The sequence below is a fragment of the Teleopsis dalmanni genome, chromosome 1 (assembly GCF_002237135.1).
Source record: "Teleopsis dalmanni isolate 2A chromosome 1, ASM223713v2, whole genome shotgun sequence".
NCBI lineage: Eukaryota > Metazoa > Arthropoda > Insecta > Diptera > Diopsidae > Teleopsis > Teleopsis dalmanni.
The window spans coordinates 18,639,199-18,658,343 of NC_051846.1; the positions used below are offsets into that span (position 1 = coordinate 18,639,199).

The window sequence follows — 19,145 nt, forward strand, 5'->3', positions numbered from 1 at the left end:
GCTATGAATTTGGATATCATGTGTTATTGATTGTTTTTATTCCATAAACACAATACATTATCCTTCTGAGCAAATGAAAAGTATTGTAGAAAAATATATTATTATTATTATATTTTGGGCTTTCAGAATTGCATCAGGAATTTGATAGTTACTTATTGAATGTGAATCAATGTTGCATAGCAGGATTCCCAACAACACATACGCTACATGGCACACTGACGCATAATCCTACGACTTCCTCAGGATTGCAATTGACGACAAATGCTTTAGGAACAACGATGAGTGGGAATATATTAATAAATCAAATTGGCTATCATCAGAATGTAAATCAACAGCATTTGGTAACCACTTTGGCAACAACTCAGCACACAAATTTGCAACAACCGCCACCAATGAATCAGCAACAAATACAAGTAGCACAATTACCAACAGCACAATCCCAACAAGGGTCGCCAAATTTACAAATTAATCCTAACACTTCTGAGAACTCTGAAGTGCCACTTATTATAACAGATGAAAACGTACCACCGCAGCCTGGTCCTACAATGTTAATTGCGCATGTCATTAAAAGTATTATTAAATTTTTAGCTCAGGATACTTGTCAGCCTCTATGGAATTATGAAGATATAACAGCAAAAGGTAAAATACTGTTTCAAAGTTAATTCAAAACTAAAGTAACAACCTTTAATTTTTCTCTGCTATTAAGTTTGGAGTATTAAGTCTGCAGAGCAATTGAGCTGTTTTCTGAAGCACATGGTTAAAGTATTTGCGGACAGTTATCCACAGGCTCGCATAGCCGAACGTTGGGCGCAAACTGCCCTACAACTTGGTTTATCGTGTTCTTCACGTCATTATGCTGGGCGTTGCTTGCAAATATTCCGAGCATTAAACGTACCTATTAATTCGCGTATGCTATCTGATATATTATCTCGACTAGTAGAGACAGTAGCTGAAACTGGTGAAGATATGCAAGGTTACGTTACCGAGCTACTTTTAACATTGGAAGCTGCAGTTGACAGCTTAGATTCCGATTTTCGTCCTTTGGATGTTATGAAAGATATTTTCAAAAGTACTCCTAATTTAAATAATAAAGACGGTGGTCCTAACTCTATTTTACCAAACAAAAAATCACCATCAGGCATGACACCCCAATCACCAAATTTCTCAATATCAAGTCATGCAAGAAGTACAAGTTACTCAGTATCATACTGTGCCCGAAAGTCAACAAACTCACCATGTGATAAACAAGGTAAAAATTGAATGCTATTAAATGCATGTATGTATGATACTACGTAATTTAAATTATTAACAGTTGAATTACGCAATCGTGCTTCCGGCATTGAAATGGAGAGAAATGTGGCGAAATTTGGCGGTTCGGCACTATCTCGTTCCCGCAGCGCACAGAGTTTAAAAATGTTGGGTGATACTGCCACACAGGTGACTGACTATACGCATATATAATATGCAAAATCTTACATTTAAAATGTATTTACATATATTTTTTTGCTTAAAGGACGATAAGATGACAATACTAGCGCAGCTATTTTGGTTGTCTGTTTCACTTTTGGAAAGCGACTACGAGCATGAATTTTTGTTAGCATTGCGTCTTTTAACACGTGTACTTCATCGCTTACCATTAGATAGACCAGATGCTCGAGATAAAGTTGAGAAGCTACAACAACAATTAAAGTGGACAGCATATCCTGGCGTACATGCATTATTACTAAAGGTAAAAGAAATATGTAAAATTTTAAGATTTGATTTGAATTGATTTGTTTTTATTCAAAAAATTTTGATGTTTATTCAAATACTGAAATTATTTAATTTTCACACAGGGTTGTACACACACTTCCACTTATGAGCCCACAATAACTCTACTCTCACAGTTTGCACCTTTGCTCAGCTTACCAGTTTGTGATCCCACTCAAAGTTGTGCATTTCCCATGAATGTAATATCCTTGCTACCTTACATGTTGCTACATTATGAAGATGCAAATGACATTTGCATTCGTAGTGCTGAAAATATAGCACAGGTTTCATCAGAACTAGGTGCTAAGCTAGAGAATTTGGGCACTGTTATGACATTATACAGTCGGAAAACTTTTTGCAAAGAGTCTTTTCAATGGACAAAGTGTGTAGTTAAATACCTGCATGATACCTATGCGCATATGGGTTTGCATATGCTAGCATTTTTGATTGAAGTGCTAGAAAAAGGACCACAACCAATACAAGTACCAGTATTGAACGTGATACACTGCATGTTACATTACGTCGACTTATCACCACCACAAGCACAAACTATAAACAGTGACTTACTGCGTGCTATTGGAAAATATTTGGATGTAAATTTATTGCACAAATACTTTTGAAATTACTAGTTGTACGATATTAATTATGGCTTTTATATTTTTAGAGTATTAATTGGAAGGATGCTTTAAAAATTTTGAAACTTATTGTAACCCGCAGCTCTTCACTGCAGGTGGTACCACCGAGCGAAGGTGGCAGTGCCGGTTTATCGTTCTCTTTCTATGGCACATATCCGGACTCGGATATGTTTTGTAAAAAGGAACTTGCCGGTCGCACTATGGAATTTACTTTTGATGTATCACAAACACCACTTATCGGCAGACGTATTTTATTGAAAACAGATGATAGCACGCCAATTGGTAACAGCACAGGTACTGCTTCTACTTGCAGCACAACCACCACAACGACCACAAGTTCCACAGTATTGAATGCAGTGGTTGGTGGTGTTTGTGCTATTAATCCACAATCGACAATCGGTCAACGAAATAATAGCAACACAAACACACCACAAGCAAACAACAATACATCAGGCACAACTGCTCAATTACAACAGAGTAGTGCCAGTGCAATAGGTACAGGAACACCAAATTCGCCACGTCGAAGTGCAAGTTTGTCGCCAGCAGATACAGTGCCGTTAAGTGGCTGGAAGCGACCTTGGATGTCACAAGGTCGTGTACGCGAATGTCTGGTGAATTTGTTGACTACATGTGGACAACGTGTTGGTCTTCCCAAGTCTCCATCGGTAAGTACACAATATGAAGCTAAAAGTCCGTGCTGTTTTTTGTTAATATTTTTAAATTACTACTAAAATGCTTTATGTAAAGCACATTTGGTATTTAGTTAAATTACTTAGCCCTTTAAATGATTTGATGTAGAAAGAAAATAATTGAAGTATAACTATTGTAAATAACTTTAATAAAATAATGATATGATTAAACATAATTAATATTTATATTCAATTACAATTGCATGAAATAAATCAGTTATTTATAATTAATTTGAAATTAAACAAAGAAATAACTCATCAAATCAAATCATTTCTTTTTACTTTCATGTTTCAAAATTCTTTTCGTACCTCATAAATACTCCAATTTTTGTTTTAGGATGATTTCATAAACTCAATTTGTTCTAAGGTAATACTCCTTCTGGTTTTAATATATTAACATTTACTAATAATGCTGTGTGTCTTTTATATCTTTTACTGTTTTATATGTAATCGATTGTTGTCAATCGATGCTTTATCAATTTGTTGGCAATTTCTTAAGTTTTTACACACTTTCATTAATATTGCAAGTCCTTTTACATGTTTGCGATTTAAATCACTTACATTTGTTGCAGTTGAAGTTGAAACTAATCATAAATAAAATTTTTAAGTTTCCAATTCAATTCATATTTTTAGTTCACTTTCTAATATTAAAATTTAAAATTCAATATAATTTTATATAATTTTATATAATTTTTTCTTATTTTTATATGTTTAGACTTGTAAAATTCTTACTATAATGCTTCAGACTTTGAGTTCGCAATTTATATATGTATGTTTTACCGTTTTAATAGTAAAACTAATTTTTAATTCAAAAAAAAACTAGTTTTAAGTGTTTAAGTATTAAGTTTAAGTGCTATAAGCTGTTTATATATCAAATAATAAAATAATAATAAAATTAGTTTATTATTTTCATTTGAAATTAATTTTAAGCAGGCGCTTGTCGCTTCTCCTAATTTTTAAGCGATCAGTTCAGGTATTATATTATTTTATGTTATTTGTTTACTATGTTAAAGAAAGTAACTTCAAGTATTTGCTGCAGTGTATGTGAGAATGACTTTATTTATTTTCATTTGTGTCCGATATACTGGAGCACTTTAAGGATATAATGTAATGATCGTTTTAACTGGTTAAACATATAATTTTAACGTTGTAACAACGTTTGGTTTAAAAGCTAAACACAATTAACGTATCCTATATATTTGTATACTTGTAGAGTTTAGAAACCTTTTCGGTAGTTGTAACTAGTATAGTATAAAAATCAAAGTGAATTTAGATTGTAAGTTTAAATTGAGAATGAGTAGTGCGTTGCATGTTAACTCTATCACTATCATATATTTTTGTTTGGTTTCTTTTATATTTTTGCAATTGTCTGTTATCTATCGAAGTCCTTAAGCACGTCACTACTAACTGGATCAGTTACAACCAGACAAAGCGTAAGCGCTGTTAACTTAATCTAAAATTTTTATCAAAGCTTTAATTGTGCAAGTTAATGTTAATTTTTGTTAAATTTTGTTGCGGAAATAATTTTAATAATAATATTTAACTTTACTTTAGGTTATCTTCAGTCAATCATCAGACTTAATGGAACGTCAATCGTCTGCAGCGTCATCTACTGAAGAAACTTCTGGACCGCAAGGTGATCTCAGCAGCGGTTCACGACGTGATGATGGTCAACCAGATTTCACAGTTTTTAAAGACTTTGACTTTCTTGAGTATGAGGACAGCATAGCTGGTGAGTCGACAGACAACTTTAATTGGGGCGTTCGTCGTCATCAGTTATTTGAGGGTGATGAAGAACGGTTTACGTCTGGCAGTGGTCTAGGTGGAGGTGGCTCCATAAAAGGTGGACAGTCTTCGGCACTTGAAGACAGTTTTAGTGATAAAACTCCTATTTTAAGCAAACGAAGACGTCAAACAGCAGACGATTCATCCGATGAAGAGGGAGAATCCGAATCACCAATCGATGAAGATCATCGACAATCATTTATGAAGTCTGCCTTCAATGTCGGCCCACCTACATCATTGAGTTTACGCGAACGACGGCGTAGAAATTCTATTTCGCGTAGTGATACCAGTGGTTCTAGTGCTGGTGACTTAGGTGATATAACACCTTGTAATGCGTCACCGCATTTACGTTTTGGTACCACCATACGCGACGAAGCGGAAGAAAATTGGCGCAAACAACTGCAGGCGATGTTGGTGAATCAACCGTCAGCATATACATCTGAATTATTATTGCAACTGTATCGGCTGATTAAAGAGTTGACTTTTAAAACAATTAGCATATCGAAGGAGGCAAAAAAATATTTTACTGGCATCGGTTCGCAGTTGGGAAATCGCATATCGCTTTTTACGGATTTGCTTAGCTCACGCGCAGATCCGCCTCGTGTATGGTGCAATGAAACACAAGTAACAACACCACGCTTGTATGAAACTTTACGTTTCAATGTGTTAGAAGTGCGCGAACATTTGGAAACGTTTTTTGACAGAAAGGATCAAGTGTTAGAGGTAAATTATTACAACGCATCGGCATGCACAATTATTTATATATATATATATATATATATATATATCAATTATGATTTATATTATGATTTGTAACAGTGTCTGGACTCCGTCAAAGCATCATGCAAATTGTCTTTGTTTAATGAGAACGATGTTGCTGCGTCAAGCATGGAACTCGCAACTAATTCTAACATTAATTACATTTCTTTTGATCCTGCATATACGGAAGTGGTATTAGATTTGGGTCGTTCCCTTTATAAACTTATGTTTCAATTATTGTTACTATTAGAATCGAATCATAAAATATCATCGAATATCGTTAATCACTTTAGAATAAGTGAATGTGTAAGTTAATTGAAAAAATGGTATCAAATAACATAAAGGATATTTATATATAGATTTTATTTTTATAGATGATCGACAATTCAGATTTATATTCTTTAGTGCGTGATGCATTGGTTCGCAGTTTGACTGAAGCAGAACTGGAGTCTTTGGACACTTCCACTTCAACTGAAGGAGAAGGTGAACATACACCAACACCATCACCTAGCTTGCCAATGACTAGTGAAGAATTCGAAAGCACATTACAAGAATTGATTGACACTCAAAAGTGGTTTGCTGCATTCACACATGTGCGTCAATACAAACGAGTTTCGCAACTTATTGCATCAAATACAAATCTAACAATATTTAGCTACAGTAATTTGGACAGCCGCCTTAAATTCGATGAAATGTCAATTATACTCAACACATATGCTCAAAACGTGATGAAAGAACGAATGGGTAAAATATATGCGAAATTATTATGAAATTAATTCTATATATATATATTTTTTTAAACAGAAGCTTATATCGTTTCAAAATCTGATTCAGAATTCTTTGAAGTATATGCAAAGTTGAAAGAGAATCTTTATCATGTTTCAAGTGCACTGAATACAATGGACAAAGACATGAAAGGTTATTCTTGCAATCCTGGAGCTTCAACTGGGCGTGGAGATGGGTCTGATATTGTAACAAATCTGTAAATTACATTTAAGTATTAGAACTTGGAAGACTATAAAAATTACAAACATACAATTTATAGAATATGTATGAATAAGTATACTATAGATTATTTTAAGCACATTTAAATTCATTTATGATATATTTGAAGTCAGTCCATCATATAAATGTTAAAAGTTTCCTTTATTTAGTTAAAATTTATTATAAAATCAAACATCAACTTTTTATTTATAATTTAGATTATAACAAGTTTATTGCACAATACAGTATGCGTAGTAATTTGTAAATTATAATGTGGAAAATAGTTAAGATTATTGTCATTAATGCTAATGTTTTATGCAAGTTTTTGTTTTATAGTTGAAAATTATAATTTTTTTGACTCTTATATATTATTGAAACTATTTGCATATTAAGTAAAAACCTATTTAATACTTATTATATATTAATAAAGTGAAGAGAAATCGAATTCATAACAATAGGCATTTTCTTTTGTAAGCATATCACAAAAGAACAACTGCTTATTTTAAAAATAACATATAAAACAACAACACTGCTGGCTTATTTACTCCAACCTTTTTGAAATTGCTTAACTAATAAGCAGCTTAAATCGCACGGTTGCCAACACTAAAAATGCATCTATTGTGAAAGATTTTTGAAAGTACATACAAAATTTCCAGTTAACTGACAACGAATGATTTTGTTAATTATTCGTATATCGTGTCGCCATTGTTCGTAACAAATATGTTATTGTTTTCTATTTATTATTTTACTGTTAAACAGCGTGAAAATTAATATTTTATTTATATTCATGTAAAAATAAAATATTCTCACCAATAATTGCAAAGAATTATTATTCATTTTCGAAATTTCAACTTTAATTTTTTTAACATGTTTTACACATAAAAGTATAACAAAATCTTCATTTTATACCTAGTTGCAATTGAAAGTATTGCTTAGTTTAATTGTTCTTTTGTGATATGCTTGCAAATGAAAAGGCCTAATATTATGTATATTAAACTATAAAAATTATTTATTCAAAAATCAGCATGTGTTTCTTTGCTCATAATGGTTTGATAAGGGCTCATAATCCGTCCATCTATTTGCAAGGCAACTTAGGCAAGTTGCTGTATGTATAGTATACATTGTATACCTGAAAATGACTTATTTCTGATATTTTGTATTAGTTAATATAAATTAAAATAGAAGAGTATGACATATGGATAAGTTTGTTCTTGCAAGAAACACATGTAAAGTTATATATTATTAATAACCAATATTATATAAATACAATATATAATATTGTATATAGCTCCTGGGATATGGAAATGCATTTATCAGACTAATAAGTTCTAATGACTTTAAATGTGAATTGGTATGTAAAAGTTGATGTTGATAACATCCTGAAGTTGGTCCATTATGACTTTAAGTAAGTTGATGTCTTTTTTAAATGAGTGGTTGAAAGTGTAGAAATGTCTTCCAATATTTTTGGGTCTAATAAAGCTTTGGATAAAATGAGTTTTAAAGTTTATTGAGTTTGCAATGTGTCTACGGAGTTTTAAAATGTGGTCCTAGATTTCACATATAGACTTCGCAATGTCTTCACGGAGCTTTAAAATTTGGTCCTAGGTTTGAGATGTGGTCCTAACAGATTTAGAAAAAAATTACATTTAAGAATGTGATAGAATGAATATGTCATCCATATTTGACCAAATATTACCAATATTAAGAGACATCGTTAATTTATTTAATATTTAATTTATCTAAAATTTAATTTATTTAAAATTAAAAAAATAAACTTCACTGTCATCCAAAACAATTCTGTAGTCATTCAGTTCAAGAGTTTCTGTGAATCCCTTATCGTTAATAGAACGCTTGATAAAAATTTCAAATAAGTCTGTTTATGAAAGCAAATAAAATTCGCATAATTCACATCAATAATGTAAATAATTATTATTTAGTTGATTAAATTAATTCAAGCGCAATATTCAATAATGTTGTATTATAGTAATAAATAAATTCTGAAGAGTTAATAATTCTTCATAAAATAATAAATTTTTATTAAAAACTTATTTGAAGACTTTTGAAGACAGAACTTTAATTTGCCTAAAATAGCAGTTAGAATTATGAAAAATGAACACATTAAAACTTTATATAAAACGTAATTAAAAATTTTAAAAATAACAGCTTAAAATATACAATAATAAAACAATTATAAAAATATCTCTATTCCATGAATTACAAATTATATTACAATAGATAACTTATACCATATTAACCTACAATTAGCTGCGAGCATTCAATAGCATCACCTTTAATGATTAACCTATAGTTTTGCATTTTTGTTCAATTAAGAGAAGCAATTTTATGATTTTGATCATTATATATATGTACGAAAGCAGCATTCGTTGGAGAATGCAACAACTACTTCCAAATGTCATGTGTCATTTAATTTACTATGCTGCATTTATAACTTTTATAACTAATTTTATATTTTGTTTAATTACTGGGAAATAGATTTTTAAGAGCCAGCATTTGTTCACGATTGTAGTCTGATAAAAATTTTTTAGCGCGATTCAATTCGTTTATGATTTGTTTATTATTTGGTGTTAGTTCCAGAGCCTTCTTTAGATCCTTAACTGCCTCTTCATAGTTTTTTAGCTCAATTTGTGCCTGCCCACGACGATAATAAGCTTTACTGTAGTTAGGATTCATTTTAATAGCCTGCATGAAATAATTTAAAAATCTTATAAAAAAGCAATTGGACAGCAATCGTTATAACACATACGTCAGTGCAAACATAAGCAGCATTGGCATATTCGCCCAATTTTAATTCTACGGCTGCCATATTTGCGTTATTAATGACACAAAAGTCGTCCAGTTTGACTAAATCGTTTTCCCTGCAGCCCACATGTTTCAATTCTTGCCAGTCGTATCGATGTCGCAGCATATTGTAGTAACGATGTGCTTTCCGGTATTTGCGCCGTGCATCATAGTAAAGTTCTTTGCTGAAAAAGTGATTTCCAGCATTTCTAATTGTTGTCAGTAAGTTAACCAAATCATCAGACTGCACAATACATAATAAATATATAAAAAATCAAATAAACTATATACTATTCAATAATGAAGTACCGAAAATTCATTGAACTTTTCCACCCAATCTTGTGGATATGGGGGCAATTCATCTTCAGTTTCATCATTATCGCAAAATCCCCAATCTTGGCCTGGCAATATCTCACCACAGTCAACTATAACAATTTCCTTTAAATTAAATATATAAATTCCATACCAGACATTCCAAAACTTTATTCTGAAATTACCTTAGTTGGCTTACTATCGTCTGTAGTGTACTGCTCCATAACAGCTAAAATACCCAGACCGCGTAGTATCCAACCAACAACCACATTTGTACCATTCAGATTCTCGCACGGTACAGAAGTCAAAACGAACTGTGAACTATTGGTGTTTGACTTGCCATAATTAGCCATACTAACCACACCTTCCTCGTGCTTAAATATGTATTTACAGTGTTAATTTAAAGTCAACCTAAATGAATATAAAACGCTTACAGGCAATAAAAAGTTTTCATCTTCAAATATAGGTCCATAAATACTCTCACCGCCTGTGCCATCGTTACTGACTATATCTCCACTTTGTGCTGCAAAACAGCGCGTTATTTTATGAAAACGATTGCCTTTATAGTGTAGCTTTGTATTGTTCAGAGTGACGCCAAGTTCGCCGGTGCAAAGAGCGCGAAAATTTTCTGCACTCTTCGGAACAATATCTTTCCGTAGTTCAATAATCACACGACCACCTATAATATATGTTATGATTATGACCTAGATTTATAATTTTTTATAATTTCCCACCGAACTCCGGTCCTATGGTTATGTCCATAAAAACAATTGGATTTGTAGCGCACACTTGTTTTCTAAGTTGCGCACTTAGGCTCATTCTGAAATCCAGTTTGGGATCAATTTTGACTGCTTCTTTACAACTTTATAAGAAGAAAAATAATTTCGAAGCGATCCAAATCTCGCTAATTACAATCCGCATATATCAAACAGTTTAAATACAAATCGGACAGCTGATTGAGATTTGTTTGTATTTGAAAATGCAAATCTGCGTAGATAAGGCAGTTCGTAGATAAATTTTATAACGGACGTTAACGATTTTATAATAAAATTATTCTTCTGTATATTTAAGTAACTTTTTTTTTTATTTATTTTATTAATAATTTAAAATGATTTTTTTTATAGGAAATAAAGCTTTAATTACGGAATTCAAAAAAATATTATACCTAATAAATGCGAAAAAAAAACGTCACTTAATGTCTATAATACAGTTGTATATGGAAGAGAAAAGAGGTTTTTATGCTTTAAAATATTTCGAACCACTTTTTATAAATTATAAAATAGATTTTATTAAAATAAATATTTTTAAACGAACTGGGAAAAATCTTCAGATTTAATTTACTATTTATTGTGAAAGCTCTTCGAGTTCTCTCCAAAATACATGTATAGCAAAATGAATTATTTTAAATTAATAGCATAATATAATATAAATAATAATATAAATTTCTATCAAAATTAAGCTATCTAGCATCTTTATTTTGTGGACTTGTGGCTCGTATTGAATATTATATCGACACGATAAGAGCGTCATCGTTTACTGAAGCGCGATGCTTAATTGAAATCAAATTTTTAGAAATTCAAGAACGACTTCCAATTTTTAGTTCAAACAGGAATCTATCAACTTTCGAAAAGCGGTTGGGATAGTCTACTTCACTTAGTGCAAGAATGTTGTATTTGTCACTATTCGAATAAGCAAGTTTAAGTAAATTAATCTTTTTTATAATTTATTCAGTTTAGCTATGCACATTATTTACACATCAGAACAGAGCAGAACGAAACTCAAACGTCAAAAATGTAATGTCAGTGTTGCCACTTTCATATATTTTTTATATTTTGATGAAATACTACAAAGAAAATGATGAAATGCAACAATATTGCGGTAGTCAGTGTTGCCACTTTCATATATTTTTTATAGATTAATAAAATACTACAAAGAAAATGATGAAATGCAAAGATATTACAGTAGGTCTAGGTATGTTAAAGCTTTATAGACCGTTACTGCGCAACACAAAAAAAAACAATGATAAAGAGCGGAAAAAGGAACGAAATTATAAAATAATACGTAGTCATTCTCGATTGCAGATCAGCTTTTATCAGTTTTAGCTTTAGAAAAATCCTTTCTAGTTAGCGTTACAGGCATATTCCTTGTATTTTACGATAAATTATGATAAATTTAAGATAAAGATAGAAGTAGCATCATTTTTATCAGTCTAAAATGATTTCAGACTTATGAGCTCATATCCGATAACGGGCATATGGTCAATTTAAATTGAATATCGTCGCAGAGTTACAAAAGTTCTGGTTTTTCTGGAATCTGTTTTACATTGTGCAAAAATGGGCAAGATATGAAGCACTCATTTAACTGATAATATCTTTTAGTTAATAGTTAATTTAATGTAGTGTCCTAAAGGCAGTTTAATAATTCAACTTTAAATTTAATTTCTGAAGAAGTAAGTGCTTAACGCATGTAGCAGTTTCATCAATTCGCGTTTAATACGTCGAAGTCGTATGGTTTTAAAAACAAGTTCAACTTCAAGCTCTTAGTTGATTCCTTTGCTGGTGAAATGAAGTTTTTTAAGCCCGTTGCTCTATACTCTTTCGTATCATATCTTTCATTTTATTTTCACAATTACCGTGAATTTACTGAATATTTAGTATATTCCATATCCATGGTTATATTTTACATTAATCAACAAAGAGTAGGAATAAAAATTTTTGATTTACTACAAAATGTAAAATATGTATATAACTTGAAAAGTACGGATAGACCTCGTATAAAATTAAAGTTGTCATAAACTGGCATGAACATTGAAAAAAATGTTAAGATTTTATTAGAAGAATACTTAAAATTAAATCAATAAGGCGGCATTCGAATGTTACAATTTATTGGCACAACATACTTTTTTTTGCTTAATGTATACGTTATATATATAGAAGTAGAAAAGTGGTATTAAAAGAAAAATTAAATGAAAATAACTCTACAACACATTATATTAGAAATTAGCTATAACATTGTATTTACAGAGAAAATATATAATGCACAAATGAGAATTGCTGAATATTCGATTCGTCTTAAAAAATAGTATGACGCAAATTGTTCGCAACAAACTTAATATTTACTTAAAGCTTATTTTACCCTTTATTTAATTTGTTTATATTGGATTAAATAAAATTAGTTATTATAATTTAATTAATTTATAGTTTAAACTATTATTACTTTTTTATTTTGTCACAAACATTCTCGATGTTGATTAACATTAAATTCCTTAAGGTTCTAATCTATTGAGATTAAAACATCCTGACGGCTGTGCTTCTGATATAAGGCGTACGTTTTGTACTTCATCCTCCAATTCTGATAGCTCTTTCTCATACTTATCAATCCATTTTTTGGATTGTACATTGCGCATATCCTGATATTTTTCAATACGACTAGTGAGATTTACACGATTTATATCGGCTTCCACAGTGTCAAGACGTGTTTCTGATTTCATAGTATAGAACAATTATTAAATAATATTTTAAAATTTTAATTACATTAACAGTTCACCTAATTCATCCAAATCATCTATGTTTATGTCTCTTAGATTTTCTAATTCATCCTTCTTTTTTAGCTTCTTGAGTATCTGCTTTAGCTTGCCCAACCTAAGGAAATATGTAATAAGGTATTTATACAATGGTTATTAATTAAATTAGTGACAGTGTACCTTGCGTTTTGTATCATCCACTGAGTTATCGTCTTTGCTGGAGGAGTCTTTCAATTTACTTATATCGAGTTCGATTACCTTGACGCGGTAGTTGAGTTGATCAGCTTCATCACGTAGCTTTCTAGCACTCTCTTTAATGTCATTAGCTTTCTTTCTAATTAAATCAGCATCCTATAAATTTAAAAATATATTTCATTAATTTTTCTTAATAACCTACACTAACTGAATACGAGTATAAATATGTTATGATTTTTCTTATTATCTATTATTTTACCTTTGAAGCTTGTTCTGCATATTTATCCTGAGCTTCTTGAGCATTTTTCTTTGCTTCATTTGTGATCTTGTTGGCGCCAGTTAATACCTTTAAAAAGATGAATCTGTTATTAAAATATTTTCGAATACTATATAGATTGATATTTTACTTCTCCAGCTTTTCGTATCAAATTTTCAGCGTTTTCGATTTCCGTCTCGATACTGGGCACAGTCTTCAGTGCCAGTTCTGCTTTCTCAGATGATTTCTGTACGTCGGATTGGAAACCGCTTCTACATTATCATTACATGAACATTGACCATATTGATCACACTGGAAGCCATTGGAACCACTCTCATCACATTCGCATGATTTACAACCTTCTGAGGAAAATCCATAATGGTAAACTTCACTTTAATCACAGTGCTTTCCAACTACACCGGGATTGCAGAAACATTGGCATGTAAATTTATCACATGTCAAATTGTAACTACCAACAGGATCACACATGCAGTGCCAGACATAATATTGAAAAAGCCAGGTTGACATCCACCACAATCTCGAACAATTTCATTCGGTTTGCATTGGCATTGGCCAGTTACTTGATCACACTTGGAAATACCTTCCTCATTTTGTTCTGTACCAGGTGGATAACATGTACATCTATCACACTGACCATGTGGTAAAGAGAGTGGATCCCCGAAATGACCAGGTAAACATTCATCACGGTATTATGTGTACACTTTGGGCATTGACCTGTAGTACGGTTATAGTTACCCACAGGAGTTTGTACCTATCCATATAAACTGTTATATTTTATACAACCAACTGAGTAATATATTTATATATATAAGTAAAACGATATGTCTTTTACTTATGACAGCTTGTCTTCGACTGACTCTATATTTATTCAATATATAATATGTATTACAACTAATAATTACAGAGTTGTAATTATACTACTTAATTATACAACATAAACCAGTTGGATCTCCAAAGGAATCATCAGAACATTGCTCACATCGAGCACCAAAGTCTCCAACAGGACATTCAGTACACTACGCTATAGTTGGTATAAGAACATTAATAGTATATAATATTATTAGTTATAAAATTAGTTACAATATTGGCAGCATCAAATATTTTAATAAACTCAATTTCAAGGTTTCTGCATAGAAATATTTTTGAAGATAGTTGGGTGTTGACGAACGATTCTCGTATTGTCGTCTGATGACAGTACTAACGTACTAAAAAATTAATAATGACTCAGATCATTATTTTTTTTGGTATAGTTTTCGAATCACAGACTGTCCGTGACGTATCCAAGGGGGATAATTTTAATATATTTTCACGTTTATATTGTATTTAAGTAATGTTTGTACTTGATATTGAACAATCTAAAATAACATATCACATCAACATGACTGTTACCTACTTATATGACCATAACAACCTCACGCAGCTCTTCTTATTAGTCACCACTGCTGCGTATGTGTCCTATTCATTTCATCCACCTGCCATTTCGAACAAAATTGTCATTTTCGCTGGATCATCGTCCACTCTCACAATATGACCAAGCCAGCGTAGCCACTAGATAATTAGCTGAATTATATCATCGTCATGGTAAAGCTCTTATAGATCGTGATTCATTCATATGTGGTAGTTGTCGCCAACTTCTAAAGGCCTTAAGATGTTACGGATAATTTTGCTGTCGAAATCTCCCAGTGCAGCTTTATGATTCTATGATAAAGTCAATGCTTCTGCGCCATACTGAAGTACAAGTTGGATAGGCCACTTACTTAATAAGCGAAAGTTTTGTTCATAGCAACACTTATTGGCAATGTCTCAGGTTAACATCGTTGTTATGTTTTGACAACAGATGAAGTTTTCAGGTATCAATACCGGTAGCCTATCGGTATTGATCGTTTTGCCTTCATTCGGAGTTGATCGTTTTGCCTTCATTAACCGATTAGTTCAATTTCGCAGATTCCTTTTTGTAGCAGTAACATCATACTTACTAGATTCAAAAATATCGATGTCTTCGGTGTACACAAGGAGATGCACACATATGTAGAATACTGTGCCATTACGATGAACACCTCCACTGCACGTGATTACGGTTTAGAGAGACTCGATCTTATTTTGACGGAACTAGTGGCATTGCTTAACGTCATCCTCCAGAGTTTTGTTAACTTTACAATGATACCTTAATGATACAGACATTGCGGCATAGAAGCAATCCTTCATGGGGCTATTCAAGTCTACTGTTTAGTCGACAAAAATGGTTGGTGCCATTGTTATGTTCGTGGACCGTGTACACGACAGGTATTATGCTAATTCTGCCATAGTTGGCGAAAATCACTGAATGAGGGGTCCTTTTATATGCAACGTTTTTCGCTACAGTAGTCGGGCATCACGTTTCACCGTCTATTGGTTTCCTCAAGGGGGGAACGTGTAAGGAATGATAGATATGCTTCTATTATCAATGTAGTGGTCCGATTCGATAATTGGGCCTCGGAACAATCATAAGATGAACATACCTAAAGCTTGTCTCGCGTCAATCACAAAGTGATTAATTTGCCTTATGAATATCAATGTAGGGGAATCTGGTGCTATAGACAATCATGTTTTGTTGGATTTATTTTGACTGAATTTTCGGATTATTGCACCAAAAACTTCTTCACTTCTGACCTTTGTATTAAAATATCCGACATAAATTTGATTGTCATTTGACGATCTCTTACTAACCCCAAAACGGCATCCCAATTTACACCTATTTGCCCAAACACTGTAAAAAATATTACAGTTTATCAAACGACGGTAGCATTGTCGTCTCCATCGTATATTATATATGGCGGTAACGTCGGCCTTACATTGCTTAGGGTGTTATGCCAATTGAAAAAAAAACATCTTTCTTATGGAGTGGTCAGTTATTCTAGATGCTTTCTGTAAATCTTGATCCATAGTTAGAAATTGATTTTCAAACAGAAATCAAATCAGCAATTCAAATGTAACCAGAAAACATCGCACTTATATATTAACGAAATTGTTATTGACGTATGTGTTAAAAGACAATTTTTAAAAAAGAAAAAATTGCTTGAAATTGAAAAACGCAAAAAATGCGATACTAATTTCTCTCGTAGTTTTGTTAATTCCTTAAAAAGCAATTACGGTCTTTATAATGATACGGTCTTTCATTCAATGGTTTCATAAAAATAAATACGGTTTTTAACAGTTCTTATTGTGAATATGTTTATTTATTTTAGACACAATCAAAGATCGTATGCAGTTAAGCTCTTCGTATAATTTTACGATATTTAGTCACACCAAAGACCGTATTACTACGTTACCAATTTAATTACTCTAACAAATAATTTATGTTATGAAGTTGTCAACAATCAGTAAATGCTAACATGTATTAAATATTGATCAGAAGTTAGCGACATGAATGACGTCATTACTGTGCTTATTATGATTGCAGTCACCAGTAACGTCATTTTGTCGCCCATTGTGGCGTGGATTTGGTTGTTATAACTGCAGTTACGTCACGATAGGTAATTGGTTAAATTATTTACCTATAAATAGAATTATAGGTAAATGTGTAAATGTGAATTTTTAAATTAAAGAACGACGGTTGTCTCTTCCATGTAATCTGGAGAAATGTATTGATCTAAAATTTCCTTGGACTACGGATTCAACGGAATGTTTTTAGAGTTTGTTCTTTTTCGTTTAGAGGTTATTCGGTCGCGTAAACTACTCGTATTCAATAGCCGTGATGCGATCGTACGTAATGATTTACTTCGCTTGACTTAGGTGTTTTCTCGAAGAAGAATGTTTTTTATGTATTTATATATTTGATTAGTATTGATATTTTCTGATATAGAAATATTCCGATCTTTTGTGTAGTATAACATATTTGTTTACAGCTGGTCTTAAATAGATATGATGATCTTAAGAGCGATGCCGGTGCTAGCGTAGATACTGGTACGGCCTCCCAAGGCGGTAAAGTCGACAGTGAATATCGAAGCCAATAGCAATTCACAGTGTTTCAGCGTCTGTTATCAGAGGTACAGCTGAAAGTGGACACTTGTACTTGGACCGTTATACATATAAAGGTGTGATGAGGGAAAGCAATAAACCCTTCAGAAGGCAACGGAAAAACACTGAAGTACATATCTCAGAATATCATGTAACAATGGAAGTACAACCACAATCATGGCCCGTTAGTCTCCGGCAGTACGAGGGTGCTAAGAATCCTAGAGAGGTAAAATTAAACAAACTTTAAATATTGGAACATGCAATACTAGAAGCTTGTATGAAGCAGGAAAATAAGCTAATACAATTTTTGAAATGAAGAAACACAATATAGATATACTCGGCGAAAGCGAAACATGGAGGCGCAACTGTGGATAATTTTTTTCTCAAAACACAAAGGTTTATCACTCACTCTGTAATGAAATAGGCATTCTAATGAAAAAGAGTATTGCAATATTGGTCACTGGATTTATTTCCAAATTCGGCAGGGCTATGATGGTGAAAATAAATGCCAAATCAATTAATATAAGTATTATTCAAGTATATGTGCCAATTGCGGACAGAAGTGATGACGAAATAGAGTCTTTTTATGATGAATTAAGTGAACTTACGCGACTGACCAAATCACATAAAATAAACATCATTGACGGAGACTTTAATGCAAAGGTTGAAAGAGGAGAAGTTCAAGAAGTTATGGGCCAGTATAGACTAGATGAAAGAATGAGTGAGGAGATCGACTAGTACAATTCTGTCAAGAATATAAATTAAAGATTTCAAATACTTTGTTCAATCGACCACCTCGTGAGCTATGTACGTCGAACTCTTCATCTGACACTCCTGATAACATTATCCGAAATCAAAAAGGCTTCATCCTTTAGTAAAGACGAAATTAAGAAAGCTATACAATCGACGATAAACAATAAGGTAACTGGCCCAGACGAGATTCCATCTGAAATTTTAAAATTAATTGATGAAGAAAATATTAATCTACTAGTAAAATTGTTTAATCATGTATACGATACTGGACAATATCTTGACGACTGGGTAAAGTCTACCTTCATAACATTGCATAACACAGAAGAAAAATGCAAAAAACTGTAGTGAAAATAGACTTATCAGCCTTATATTACATGCTCTAAAGAAATTTCTAAAAATTATACACGGCAGGATGTACCTAAAATGCGAAGAAGTAATGGAAAAATCGCAATTTGGTTTCAAAGAAGGACTTGGAACTTGGGAAGTATTATTATGTATTCAAATTTTAGTTCAAAACTGCAAAGACGTTCACAAAGACGTTTTTCTCTGTTTTATCGACTACGAGAAAGCGTTCGACAACGTAAAACATAATAAACTTGTAGAAATTCTGCGCATGTAAACAACGATGGTGATATAACAGAAGAGATATCCATTTCACGATGCTTTAGACAGTGTTGCATATTGTTACC

The 19,145-nt window shown here is 32.1% G+C and overlaps 2 protein-coding genes across 8 annotated transcripts in view; one reads left to right on the forward strand and one right to left on the reverse strand.

Moving 5' to 3' along the window:
- LOC119665680 (protein furry) overlaps positions 1-7,308 on the forward strand; it is a 95,094-nt gene extending 87,786 nt beyond the window's left edge. For 4 of the 7 annotated variants that reach the window (XM_038074910.1, XM_038074930.1, XM_038074935.1 and 1 more), the window contains 11 exons: positions 127-639; positions 707-1,249; positions 1,313-1,437; positions 1,514-1,729; positions 1,836-2,342; positions 2,414-3,049; positions 3,411-3,440; positions 4,628-5,581; positions 5,678-5,923; positions 5,992-6,361; positions 6,422-7,308. In XM_038074910.1, the coding sequence (XP_037930838.1) occupies positions 127-639; positions 707-1,249; positions 1,313-1,437; positions 1,514-1,729; positions 1,836-2,342; positions 2,414-3,049; positions 3,411-3,440; positions 4,628-5,581; positions 5,678-5,923; positions 5,992-6,361; positions 6,422-6,603 (4,322 nt within the window). In that variant the 3' untranslated portion in view covers positions 6,604-7,308. The remainder of the gene's footprint in view (positions 1-126; positions 640-706; positions 1,250-1,312; positions 1,438-1,513; positions 1,730-1,835; positions 2,343-2,413; positions 3,050-3,410; positions 3,441-4,627; positions 5,582-5,677; positions 5,924-5,991; positions 6,362-6,421) is intronic. The other 3 variants (XM_038074925.1, XM_038074941.1, XM_038074918.1) reach the window with 2 other exon arrangements.
- A 1,319-nt stretch (positions 7,309-8,627) lies between these two features.
- Positions 8,628-10,710, reverse strand: LOC119670948 (peptidyl-prolyl cis-trans isomerase D). Its single transcript, XM_038081404.1, has 6 exons — positions 10,447-10,710; positions 10,147-10,391; positions 9,898-10,086; positions 9,710-9,838; positions 9,366-9,644; positions 8,628-9,301 (listed from the first exon to the last, which is right to left on the reverse strand). Exons 1-6 carry the CDS (start codon positions 10,529-10,531, stop codon positions 9,077-9,079), a joined length of 1,152 nt encoding a protein of 383 aa, XP_037937332.1. The 5' UTR covers positions 10,532-10,710; the 3' UTR covers positions 8,628-9,076.
- Positions 10,711-19,145: the final 8,435 nt, after the last annotated feature.